This window comes from Tauraco erythrolophus, chromosome 9, assembly GCF_009769465.1.
Source record: "Tauraco erythrolophus isolate bTauEry1 chromosome 9, bTauEry1.pri, whole genome shotgun sequence".
In the NCBI taxonomy this organism is placed as follows: domain Eukaryota; kingdom Metazoa; phylum Chordata; class Aves; order Musophagiformes; family Musophagidae; genus Tauraco; species Tauraco erythrolophus.
Window position 1 is genome coordinate 3538827 of NC_141473.1, and position 13359 is coordinate 3552185.

The following is a 13359-nucleotide window of genomic DNA, read 5'->3' on the forward strand; positions in this document are numbered from 1 at the left end:
TTGTGTAATTATATGGACTCATTGCTGAAAAGGGAATATATTCCATACTTTTTTCTTTGACATTGGAGCTCTGTGGGTTAGTTGTGCCTGTTCTTGTGAAGCACAGGTTACTTTTTTCTCTTCTTGAGTGTTCCGGTTAGGTGCTGCCTCGCTGATGCTGGAGGGTGCAAGGCTGAGTTTATCATGAACGTGAGAATCTTTGGGACTGGGATCCTTTGGGGAAGGAGCAGCAGTTCGGGCAGAAGCAGATGTGCCCCAGTAGTGCCCATGCTGGGCTGATGCTAAGATAAGACATCCTTCACTAATGCATCCTGGAAATACCTGTGGGAAAGGCAGTGTGCAGCCCTCTGTTTTTCACCTTCTATTAGTCCTGTCCTGCTTGTTTTCATGAGAAAGAATGACCAGGACAATTTATATGGTGTGCCTCAAGACTTGAAAAAGAAGGAAGCTTAAAACAGGATTTGCAGCACGACAGAAGTTCTCCTAAGCCGTTATGTCGCTCACTTTTCAAAGCTGCTTTGGGTTTGAATCTCACATTTACAACTTTCCCTTTTCTGTGAACTCCAGGCGCTGAGCTCTTCCATAGCAGGTGTCCAGACCTCTGGATACGTACCCATCACCTGGTGTGCCGAAATGCCCTCTGGTTCAATGCTTCGCTGCTTTATTTCTCTCGTATTTTGAAATGTTCTCATCTAGGAAAAAAAGACAACTCTGTCTTTGAGCTGGTCCTGAATAGTAATTCCTGAGTCAAACAGAACAACATTGCAAATGAGGCTGGGCAGCTGTTTCCCAAATATATATATATATATATATTCTATACACGGTTATAAAGCTTGGTTTTCACTGCTTGAAACGTTCTGCAGTCTCCCTGCCCCCTCCTGCAGTCAATGGCAAGTGTTGTTCTCCAAACTCCACTTGTCACATTTTGTTCTGGAGAACAGGGAGGATATTGAGATATACTGGCTTCTTTCCTTGAGTGCGTTTCAATATGTATTTTGTGTAATGAGAGCCCAAATCCCTCTCACATTACTTACGCTTTAATCACACTGTGCTCTCCCAAGATTGCTTTAATCGCATTTGCATCAGCGGGAGGAACTCGGTGTGATGAGCAATATTTCATCTGCAAACAGAGGAGACGGATCTCGGGCGCGCGGTGAGGAAGGAACTGGCTGTCCTGGGTTCGTTACAGCCCAGCTCTCTGGCGAAGAACGGTGTAGCATCCTGATTCGAGAAGTAGGTACTCAAGAATTAGAGTGAACAAAAGCTATTTTTTTACAGTTTTCTTGAGGACCTGTCGAGTGGGAGAGCCTCCTTTTTCATTTTCCAGTAAACGGCTTTTTTGGCACGTGTTGGCTCCCGAGAAGCGCGACGCTGCCCAGCGCAGCAGCCATCGTTTTGTGCTTTAGCCACGACGTTACCCTATACGAGAACTGAAAAGTTATATAGATATTACACCAATATATAAACCATGTGTGTTAGGAAGACAAGTTCAGTTCTGAAATATTTGACTTAGCTATGCTTTTCACTTTCAATCCGTGCCAAACATGTGCTTGAATGACTGATGGAGTCATATGGTTCCCCGAATAAAGCACTTTATTGTGCGCAGACTTAGAGCCTTCCAACAGTTGTATTACAGAAGCTTGAAGATTAAGATGATCCAACTGCTTAGGGGGTATGTTCCACAATGAACATTTTTTCTTTTTTTTTTTTTCCCCCCCTCTCTCTCGCTATTTTTTGCCTTAAAACGTGTCATTAGTTTGTTCAGCTGCTCGCTCAATGACACTGACCGCAGAGACTTGGGTGGGGAAGAACAGCAAGTTACCTTCACGTTTAAGCTTTCGCTCCCATGTCCATGTTAAAACGTTGAACACGTGACTTTTTCCATGGAGTTTATGGGATTTTCTGGGGAGGGGTGGGAGGGCTGTTTCCTGCCGCAGATTATTTCATCGGCAGAATTAGATTTAGGAAGGGAATAACTCATGCAAGAGCAAGTGATGACAGCAGATCGTTCTTAGAATTATAAACCCGAAATATTAATAAAGCATGTTTTTAATGCTGTTTAGTTAAAGAAGATCAGTGTGCCCCAAACTCCTATTTCTCATCCGAGCAGTCAGTGCTGGCGAAGCTGCTTAGTGTGGAAGATCAAGTGGATGCACTGCGAAGTCGTGCGCAGATCAGTGCAAAGCTGACAGACCTGTCGAGCTGGAGAGAGGGTTTTTTCCATTAGAAGCAGAAAGAATGGAAAATTAAATTCAGAAATGCGTGGAGTCGTCTTGCTCCTGCCTGTCCTCAAGCTCATCAAAGACCTTTGCTGACTTTTGATGTTTTAAAAAATTTTATACATGAGTAGTAATTTTGCGGTGTAAAGGAGAAGACAATATTCAAGCCCAAGAAGATCCATGGAATTAGTTGCTTTCCAAAAGTTTCTTGTGCTTAGATGCCTGAGGTCTTGGGTTTGGGAATGGGGGGAAGAGTGAGAAAACAAGTAAAACTTTGTGTTTAGGTAGGTGGCTTGGCTTTTTTTTTTTTTTTTTTTTAAATAATTATTTTCCAGGCAGGCCATGAAAGGACTAATTTTACTAGATTTTGCAGGGAGAATCAATGTACTGGTTAGATGTGCAAAGGTTAGAGGGAAAAATAACTTATGCTTTTTAACTAATAAAACCTTTACTGCAAGAGATAAGATTTTTGCTTAATGCACAGTCAAATTTTGCTCAGGCTTTTGTGTGTATGTGCAGACGAGGGCAGAGTCTGGCATGTTATGTGCTGTCTTTTTTAAAGCTGTGTCAGTGCAGTTAGTGGGATAACGGGAAGTACCTTATCAGCGTGGTGGGTTTTCTGATTTTTGTCCTTCCTTTTGAGAGGGTGTCTGTGTTTTCAGCTGATGGTTAGCATAAAATTTAAGATGGATGGACAGTGGGTTTTAAGGCATGCTATGGCTTATTTGACCCTGCGCAAGTTACTGGACTTTCTTTCTTTAACCCTTATGCACTGGAAATCTTGTACTGGTTTATTTTGCAGCATTTTCATATTTATTGTCAGATATTATTATAATTTGTGGTTTTGTTAGAGTAATAAGTGACAATTTATTATTTTTCCCATCCCAAACATAATGGGTGCCATTCTATAAGATGGTTTCAGCAAGATCTATGTCTGGATAATGTTTAGCTTGGGTAATGATTTGGCCTTTGCTGGAAGGTGGAGTGAAACAGAGGACTGGAAGCACACGTCCCCGCTCCTTGGCCAGATAATTGGATAGTTGACACTTTTTTTTTTTTGTCATGATATAGTCCGAGTCCTAATGTTAACAATTTTCATTTAAAGCAAGTTAATTTTTATTTTTTTTCCCCTGGACATGCGAGAGCTGGATGTGATCCTCTTTGCTTAAAAGTTCTATATTGCAATCCTATCTAACTTAATGTATAGCCACTTTATACTTGCCATCTATAAATATATCAGCACTGGCAAGATAAATACCAAGAAGTATATAAAGCTAAAGGATAATTATGAGTCCTGTCATCTTTGGTTGTCTAGATTATGCAAAATAATTCTTTTAGTTCCCTTGTTGTAATTCAGTCTTTCCACTTCCCTGCTCACCCCAGCAGCCTTTCCAATCCACCAGCTCCAGGCTGAATTAATCTTTCATGACTGCAGGTGAGGAGAGATGCCCGCAGTATTCCAGATGTGCTTCTATCGCTAACTCTCAGGAGCAACTTCAATACCTGATATTCACTGGAAACACCTTTTTTGATGCATCATTCCAGGACTGTCTTTGCTTTGTGTGACATCAGTGTTATACTGAATAGCACGTATCGGTCTTTCTGGTGTTGTTTGCCTTTGAAGGCAAACCGCTTAGGGCAGAAAACTTACTAGTCCCTAAGGGTACGACCCTCCGTTCTGTACTACTTGGTTTCAGTCCTTTGCTTCAGCCTGCAAATTATTGGAGTCTTTTGCAATAACCCTGTCCTACCCTGTGCAGTCATCATCTCCTAATAGGGAGCACTGGATTTCAGGAGGACCCTTGTGCAGGTTGAGTAAAGGTTGCTGATAGAAATACTAAGACTGATCCTAATGTATTTTCTTACTACACCTTGGTAGAAACCTTCCTTTGCCTGATTGGTTAGCGATGTGCTTGGTGGGTAGTCTCTACTCCTTACCCAGTTTCATCCCTTTCTTAAACTTCCTGAGTTCACTTCTATCTTGAAGGGTAAACGCTTGGTCTTTCTCTCTCAGTGTGTAAGATTGGTAATTTTGGACCAAAAAGTTCTGCTTGGAGTCTGGAGGTGATAAAAGAATAGTCCCAAATAAGACATGAGAGAAAAGCAACCAATGAGAGGGATAAAGCTCTTTCCCCTCTGATGGGGTTCCCTGCTGGCAGTGGTGGCTCTGCTGGGGTTACAGACTGGGGCTGGTGGCACACAGCAGACCAAGGTATCCTGGGCTATAGGGGCTATAGGGGAGCCTGTGGGGGTGCCTTAGGATCCAGCCATGAAACTAATTGCCAGCGGTCCAGTGAGTGCTGGAGGCAGCCACATATATACAACCCTTTGTCCATAGCCAGAAACGTCCCATCCAAATGGTGGATCCCACTGGCCATGAGCTAAGCTGAGGAAGCTGGAGAAAACGAAGAGAGGAATGGATAAAGTATGCCTTTTCTGTCTTCCATGGCATTGCCAAAGCCCTGAGAAACAGAGCAGTGCCAGTAGCTGTTTTCAGTTGCAGAAAGATTACTCTGTCCTATTCTTCTTTTCTATCCAAAGATTGTTCCGGTGCGTTGGTGTTTTGATGCAGAGGAGAAAAAGTAGATAGGCTGTGAAGTACAATGCTGAGCTCATTTGTAATGTGAAAGGTAGCACAAGGATAACATAATTTAATTTAATTTAGCCTTTTTTTTATTCCCTTGCCCCTCGCTTCAGTTATTTTCATAACTCAGCAGTAACTGCAGTGGGTGACATGAAGGGTGTCTGGGTGTGCTGGGCAGAGGGCTGCGGTCTGGACTGGAGACGGGCATCCCGTGGCATCGCTGGGGCTGGACTGCAGTGGGGTGCTGGGGCTGGAAGGGTACCCAAGGGCCCTAATAGAATCTCAGAATCATAGAATGGTTTGAGTTGGAAGGGATCTTCAAGGTCATCTAGTTCCAACCCCCCTGCCATGGACAGGGACACCCTCCACTACACCAGGTTGCTCAAAGCCTCATCCAGCCTGGCCTTGAACACTGCCAGGGATGAGGCAGCCACAGCTTCTCTGAGCAACCTGATCCTCACCACCCTCATTGTAAAAAATTTCTTCCTTAGATCTAATCTAAATCTCCCCTCTTTCAGTTTAAAGCCATTGCTCCTTGTCCTATCACTACATGCCCTTGTCAAAAGCCCCACTCCAGCTTTCTTGTAGCCCCTTTAGGTACTGGAAGGCTGCTGGAAGGTCTCCCTGGAGCCTTCTCTTCTCCAGGCTGAACAACCCCAACTCTCTCAGCCTGTCTTCAGGCACCACGTTAACGTGTGTGGGACAAGAAGCGGAGATGGGACTCCCAGAACGTGCACATCCACAACAGGAAGGAAGCACAGTGTCATTCGTTGGCTTTATTGTAAATCTGTACGTCCATAGACGGATGGTTTTTCTAAACCACCGCAGGTCTGGCTCCTCTCTCCTGTGCTGTGCCAGGGCAGCAAAACCAGCACTAGCAGGGTGGCAGGCCTGTGCAGTCTTGGGGGTGATTTTGTTTTATTCCTTCTGTTTCAGCCCCTTTTATCCAGACCCGCTCAGTATTGAGAGCATTCACCTTTTTGTTTATCATAAGGACGAATGAATTGCACTGCTTGCCTAAAAGCTTATTAATTTTAAGTAAATGCAAATCTGAAGTGTGTCTGGGCTTCTTCAGGAGGCAGCAGCCCTTAAACAAAGATGTCATGTCACATGCTTGGAGTTTTATTTTGCACACAGCTTGGAGGAACTGAAATACAAAGGAAAAAGATGAAAACTAGTCTTAACTTCTTTGCCAACAAGTCCATGTATGATACTGTGCAAAGAAGCAAAGTTGTAGAAGTACACAGCAGATGAAAAATATTTAAGCCACGCAAAAGCCACTGACAGGTAACATCTACACATCTCGCTATTTGTACAAAATATCTTTTATATTACTGAAAGAAAAAAAAGAATAAAGGGCACTACATCAGCTTGTGGGCTGGTTGTGAATCAAAAGCGTTACCTTCAGTGCAGGCTGAAAATAGAAAACAGATAGACAGGACTGTGAAGTTTTTCATGCGAAAAAGTGGGAGAGGAGCTTGCGTCAGGAAGAACTGGACAGAATTTCACTGAAATGGAAAATAAGTAGGTGAGTAAGTAGGTGCATGTGACACAAAAGATAGGAAACCTGGGTCTAATAAAAGTTTCTGGTAATGCAGATGGCCTGATTTTCTTCCCCTCTCATGACACGTTACCAAAATTTAAATTCTCTGATTTCAATTATTACACTATTTATATTGCTGTAATACCAAGAGTCCCTGTAGAGAAGAGGCCTCATTATTAATGCAATGCAAACAACTGTAAGGGTTCCAGCTTCAAAGAAATCCTGACGAAAATGGGTAAAGGAGATGAAGAGTGGCGGAGAGGAAATACCGGCACGTCTGTGTGCATGAAGAACTGCAGCACTGGGAGCTCACGGGATGTGATCAAGGTGATGGAAACCCTTCGTTAGTGCGGATCTCCAGTCCTGTCCAGTCTTGTCGTGCTCCTCTCCTGGTGCTCCTCGGATGCTCTTTGGGAAGGCTGGGCTTACGCTCAGAGATGGGTGGCCAAAACCAACAGAAGAAAACTTGGGAGCATGTTTTGTTCAGCCATTGAGCAAGAGCCTGGGGGAAGCGTTCTGCACCCAGTTGTCGGTGTTTCCAACTTCGAGGCGAGGGCTGTGGGTGCCAAAGGCTCTCCGAGGTTGCCAACAGCTGTCCCTGCTGTGTACCTGCTCAGAAACCCACACCGCTGCTCAGAACCAGGGCTGCTGTGGGGCTGCACATCTGTTTGTCCCATTTTTTCAAAGTTTCCTGCACGCTTCAATTTCAGTTTCTATGCCTACGTTTTTTTTGGCTTGACTCTCTTCTTATGTTTTTTGTGTATTTTTTTTCTCCTGACTTAGTCTTCCTCTACCCATATCTCTTATACCCATGTCCTGTTGTTGGGTCAGGCTCAGTGGCCCTTTAGATGCTGTCACCTTTCCCATCTCAGATGGATATGTGTGGGACACTCTTCATTGGCTGTGATCCCTTATTTTCTGCAACGTGTTCTTTGAAGCTTTGCAATCAGGCTGCAAAATCTTATTTAAAGGCTTTACCTTTTTATCTTCCTCCTACTTTTATATTTAAGGGCTGATCTAAAGTTTACCTATCAGTTATACAGATTTCTTTGTACATAGTACGTAAATATAATGACCTTAAATAAGAAAAAAAAACATTGTTATTTGATTTGCAAAAGAAACTTTAGTGTACTTGTATCACCCTGAGGACAGTTGGGAGTTAAGCAAGTGGGTGATGTTAAGTGCTCTTCAGCATGAGGCCCCGTGTCTGGGCTGCAGTGCTTTCTCTGCCTTCTGCAGGAAGCTGTGATTTTTATCACACCCAATAATTTAAATAAAAACATTCAGATAAGCAGCAAATATTTGGCTGAAGGAAAGCAAGGAGGCAGAAATCGATCTTGTGTTTTATAAATGCTGTGGCTTCAGAAGAGTTTGCAAACCCTAAAGCTTGTCTGTTTTGTTTCCCCCCAAATAAATTATCTTTTCCAATAAAGATATAACTGCTGCCCATAAACCTGTCTTGATGTCTGTCTCCAGACTATCAACACTTCTGCACAATACGCGCTTTCAGTGCGCAGATAAATAAGCATGTGTGTAAGATTAAATTTGCTTATTGTAACCTCACTTGGTTATGCACCACAAGCATCACTTTGTCGGGACAGAATAGATGTAGGAGCAGCAAAATTGAACTGTGCTTTGTGTAAATGTTGTTCCCTTTTCCCCTGGTATTTTTAGTGCAATTGCACTTTCTGGACCATGCCATGTAATGAGGGAATTACACATCTGTGCACAGATGCTGATCCCTCCCTCTCCCCTTTTTTCCTGCTTTGGGTAATGTCGTGATGTTAATGCTTTGCAGAATTACTAAGAAAGGCAACTTGCACGTGTAGGAATACCAGAAAGACTTTGTTGCTTCCCAATATCTAGCTGCAGCAATGCATCCGTGGGAGGAAAAGTATGCTCATAGGGTTTCTTAAAATTTAGATTTCATGAAACTTTCAGAGTGCAAATCCTACAAAGTAATAGAAGGGCCTGAGTCATTTAATTCATATAGTTGAGACTGCTCTAGTGAGCCAAGAAAAAAGAAAAAATCGGGGCTAGAGCCAAACTTTTCTCATTTCTCTGAGATACGCTTCATAAATTTCCGTTCTGTGCAGGGAGCTTCATGCTTGCTAATCAGAATAAAGAGCTGTGAGGTTCTGTCTAGACCCTCCTAGGCAAATGAGATGGTATCTCGTACACCTCCGCAGGGGTGAACCTCATCGTGTGCAGGGTTGGGAGCATCCCTTTCAAGGGCTGACACTCATCCTCCCAGACCCTCTCACTGGAGCTCGGCCTGTGCTGAGGGTGGTGAGAACCCTTTTTCTACAGGAACACCCACTTAACAAGCAGCTTTCCTCTCCCTGATATACTTTATCTTTTTATCATGGTCTTTTTTTGATGTTTTAGGGAGCATCATATCTTTTAAAGCATGCTGGAAAATATGACCTTGTCCCCCTCTCACGTCGGCTTATCCGTAATGACTGTGTAGATGTTTTTAAGCTAATTCTAACAGTGTCTAAATTGGGGTCGTTCTGCTCAAAACATAGCTCTTGATCCTCAGAGAGCGGTAGGTGAGCTGAGAGGGCAGGTCAGGTTGCTGGGGTGGTAGTACCAAGCACTGGGCTGTGTGGACAAGTTCGATCCTTCAGCTCTCCTCGATCCCATAACATGGTTCAGCCCTGAGCCCTGGTTTAGCCCCATAAATGCTGCCCCATCCCCTTCCCTCTGCACCTCCTAGCACAAAGGCGATGGGGAGAAGGAGGAAGGAAGGTGATGCTGGCCTTTCTCCATCTTGATGGAGGATGGACACATCTCTAGAGCTCCTGCAAAGACTCAGGTCTCAACCTTGTGGGGTCCAAGTGTACCAGAGGGCTTGCTGTGGTGGTTGGTCAAAAGTGTGGCAAACCCCACCAGCGTTTTGACTGTCCCACAGTGGCTGGAAGCCATTCTTCTCTTCTTCCAGCTCTTGTACTATGATACTTTTATTTTTTATTTTTTTTTAGGATTCTTCTTTGACAGGCACGATATCATTAGTATGTTCAGTGAGAAGACAAACACTTGATAAATGTTGCATGCAAATAGCTTTTTGACATTGTAGTACGAATTGAAGTCGTCTGACTGCGTAGGAGTAGAGCATTATTTCAGTGAGAGTTAATATTCTCTTCCAGACTTTTGTTTTTTTCACTAATGAGAATGTTCCTCCCTGATGTTACGGGGTTCTCAGTACTTCGTGACCTCCTTGCATGTTCCTATGGAAATGCTGAGGCTGCTGAGGAAATATTCAGTCTTTTGCTGTACGCAGTTCAGACTTGTTAAAACGGAGTACAACCGTACGTTTCCATGTTTAGTGGAGTAAGATGGTGCATTAAGAAGTGTTTGGGGGTTAATAAAATACTGAGGATTAAACCTGGTAAATCTGCTGCGTACATTAAACCTGGAGCTTTCAGGAACCCCAAACTGGATTGTTTCAGTTGTGCCTCCGACTCAAAAAGTGTGAGGAGCAGCTGACCCCACCACGGAAACAGGAGGGACATAAGGGAAAGTCTGGGGTCACTGTCTGCCCTTAGGGAGCCTGGGTGATGCGACGGCAGGGATTGCTCACCCCAGGGAGGGGAGGGCTCCAGCTAGACCCCCAAAAGCGCTGACCCCCCTCCTACTACCGCTGATTTGCATCTGATCCACTGCAGCTGTATCTGGGAAGGGGAATGGGGGGAAGAGGGATTGGGGAGTGGAATGATCAAGGCTTGTTTCTTACCTTAATTATGGAAAAATAGTCCTGATAAGATTTTATCTCTTCTAAATCCCTGCAGCTTGCTTACCCTCTTAATGATGGCACTGAGAAGACAGCTACTTACTGCATTCCCCGCTGCTACCGTCTTCAATGGAAAAAAAATTCCAAACTCTACTATGATTATTAACATAATGCTTTAAATAGTGATGCCAATACCTCTCCAAATTTTTTAATTGAAGCCTTTCATCCCAGCTCCTTCCTTACCTTTGCATCCTGGTGTCTCTACTCCTCATGTGCAGTCTTCGTCTTCTGCTGCTATAGAAATGCACCATCTAATCAACAGTGGAAACCACCTTGACAGTTCTCTCCCAGAATCCCAACTCTCTTGGAAATTTGTGTACAGTTCCACACTGACAGTATGACCCCACAATGTTTTAATGTTTAATTCTTTTCCTGAATTATTTCCTTTTGAAATATGCTGCCAGGTCCCTTAAATAACAAAGTTCATGTTGTCAGGTGCTGTTCCCGACTAACACGAAGTGCTTCTCCCTGTCCCTAGGTGAGAATGTGGACAGCAAATTGGAGTCCTGGAGACAGCAGGTGCCAAAGGACCAGTCAAAAGATTATGAGATAACGGTTCCCTTCCTTTTGAATGGAGAACAGTGGAGACCAGTAAATGGCATTTATTCAAAGGTTAGTCTTCGTTTTGCCTATAATTTTATTGTAAGATGTGTAACAGTTGGAAGGCTTTAAGGGAAAGTAAATGCGCTTTTTTCATCGTATCTGTCATAAGCATATTTTTTATATTTTTGTGAATTGTTACTTACCAAATTTATGAAAATGGATAAGGTCTTTGGTTAAAATTGGTACTTTTTTTACTGTAAAGCGCTGTTCTTACTTCTGATGGCAGAAATGGAAGCTTAAAATGAAATCATATTTTTTTAAGAGGTTAACATACATTAGTGGAGACTATATCATATAGCAGCAAAACAGCCCCAAAACTGAAGGAGAGGCAAATACAACACACGCATTTGTTTGGTTAAATACAATCTGGCAGCAATAACTTTAAGGAAAGGGGTAACTAATGATGCTCTGTTGACTGCAGCCTGAGACGTTACCTGGAGCCCATCATGGGAGACGGTCCCCAAATGCGGTCCCAGGTACTGCGGAGGGAGTCAGGGCCTGGTTTCCCTCCATGCTTTGCTTTCCCTTTGCCTAACAAGGGGATAATCTATCCCTGGCTCTGACTCAGCCAGGATCGTTTCCTCCTCTTGACAGGCCCAGATAAGCTTTCCTCCATTTTTTTTTTTTCCCCTCAGACATTGGCTGATAATATGGGTAGCTGTTTTTAGGAGAAAAGGCCTGTTTTCTGTCTCCGTGGTCTCCTGCTTGAAGGACCAAGACAGGTCGTTGTTGTTTATTATCACCCAAGATGTCATGGGAATCTCTTACCCAGCCTTTTTAACCCAAGTCCAGTTTTGTGCCAGCTTATTTTTTAGATTGCTTTTTAATTATTGGGATGAGTTAAATTTTTAAAATGTTAAAGAAAAAAAAAAAGAGGGGGGGAGGAAAAAAGAAAGAAACCTCTTACAGAAACAATGCAAACAGCCCAGACAGCCCGTTACAAACAGCTTTTCTTCACTGCCTTGGGAAAGTGTCTCATGGAGAAATCCCACTTGGCTGCTGCCACCGTTTGCGGGGCAGGGTTTGGAGTCGTGCTGCTGATCGACAGGAGTAGGTGTGAAAAGAGATTTCCAAACAAGGGATCTGACTTTCAAAAAAAAATCTCGCCTGGATTAAAATTTTGCTTCCTTTTTCTTTTTCCCTTCCTAAACGGGAAAGAAGGGCCAGTCCTAGTGCTGAATATCTGCAGCGATGAAAGGACTATCGCTGTGGGTGTAGAAGAGCTTATCTTAGAGAGATAACACAGATGGTTTGGTCCTAGATGTATGTGCAACTCTATTTTTAGATCTTTTAATTAGAAACAGGCCTTCTCCATATAGAGTTCTTTTAGCTGCTCACTATAGCTTTCTGAGTTACAACAGAGTATCTTTATGTGAGTAGTGATAATGTGATTTATATCATTAATTTGTTTCCCAGAATTGCTTTCAGTTTAAGATGAACATTAGAAAAGATTTGTGGTTTGGTAGAGAGATCCATGTGCTGTATCAGCACTTTTTTTCTTTGAATACTTCTTTTCCATGGAAACTGTTATAAATTAAATACACAAAAGTGCAGATCAGGCTGTGGGAAGAACAACAGCATTAAACTGGTGGAGGAGAGATGTAATGAATAGCTTGTCACATAAATATTGATCAAAAGCATAGAAGTTAAATACTGTTGTATTGGATGGTTAAATAGGACCTATTGTTCTTCGACTCGTTTCAAAGTGTTCCTCTGTTTTATTTTAATTTTGTATGAAGTAAAAAAAAGCATGAAGTACTGTGTACTTGTAACCAGAGGAATGATATTGCAATAGACTATACAGTGAAATAAATAACGTAGTGGTTATAAAAATGCCAAAGAATTGAAGTTATTTGTGTATAGATAATTGCCTCGCAATGATAGCCCCGTTCTCCAATCCTTTGATCGTAAATACTCCAGCTTAACAATTAGTCCCTGAGAAACCACACTAGTCAGTTAGTGCAGCGTACTCTTCCTTTCCCATCTTGAAGATAAAACTGTTCTTTTATTCACCCCAGGAGTTACTGCAATGTATGTTGGAATATCTCATTGGGAATCTGTCAGGAATTATTATTAAGCTAATGACGTTGTCGTCGGGGGCCATCTATGCAGTACACTGTGCAGAGCAGAAGGGAAAAGCTGAAGCTGGTCACACTGACTAATCACACAAACACACAGACCTGCTCACCAGCAGCAATAAAAGTACATTTACTGAGAAGAAGAAAATAAAAAAGTTTCTTAGCTATAACCTGGTTTTCCGTTAGCACAGTTAGGGTGTACTTCTTCAAGGATATCTAATCATTTAATTACTTCCTAAGAATGACAATTCAAACTAATGGGGAGAAAAAAACAATTTTAAAATCAGGCATGTAATCAAATCATATTGAAAGAATTTGCATTTCTCAAAGTATAAACGTAGTGTTTTGTTTCTGGAGAGAACCATTCATTTACTGGGCAGATCGATTTTTCTCCCTGCCCTCCTCATCCCAAGTTGAAGTTATAAGAGCCCAAGCCCAGGATCTCATTGTTTCAGAAATGCTGTTGCTTCTTTCTAGTTTAAAAAGATGCACGTGCTCATGCAAACACTTTATATAGTGAAGTACATTTGAAAAATAAA

At 42.6% G+C, this 13359-nt stretch overlaps 1 protein-coding gene across 1 annotated transcript in view; it reads left to right on the plus strand.

The window, feature by feature from the left end:
* The window catches only part of ADAM12 (ADAM metallopeptidase domain 12), a 193602-nt gene that overhangs the window by 6920 nt on the left and 173323 nt on the right, over positions 1 to 13359 (plus strand). Inside the window, exon 2 of the mRNA XM_086617005.1 lies at positions 10618 to 10751. Within this exon, the coding sequence (XP_086473131.1) occupies positions 10618 to 10751 (134 nt within the window). The remainder of the gene's footprint in view (positions 1 to 10617; positions 10752 to 13359) is intronic.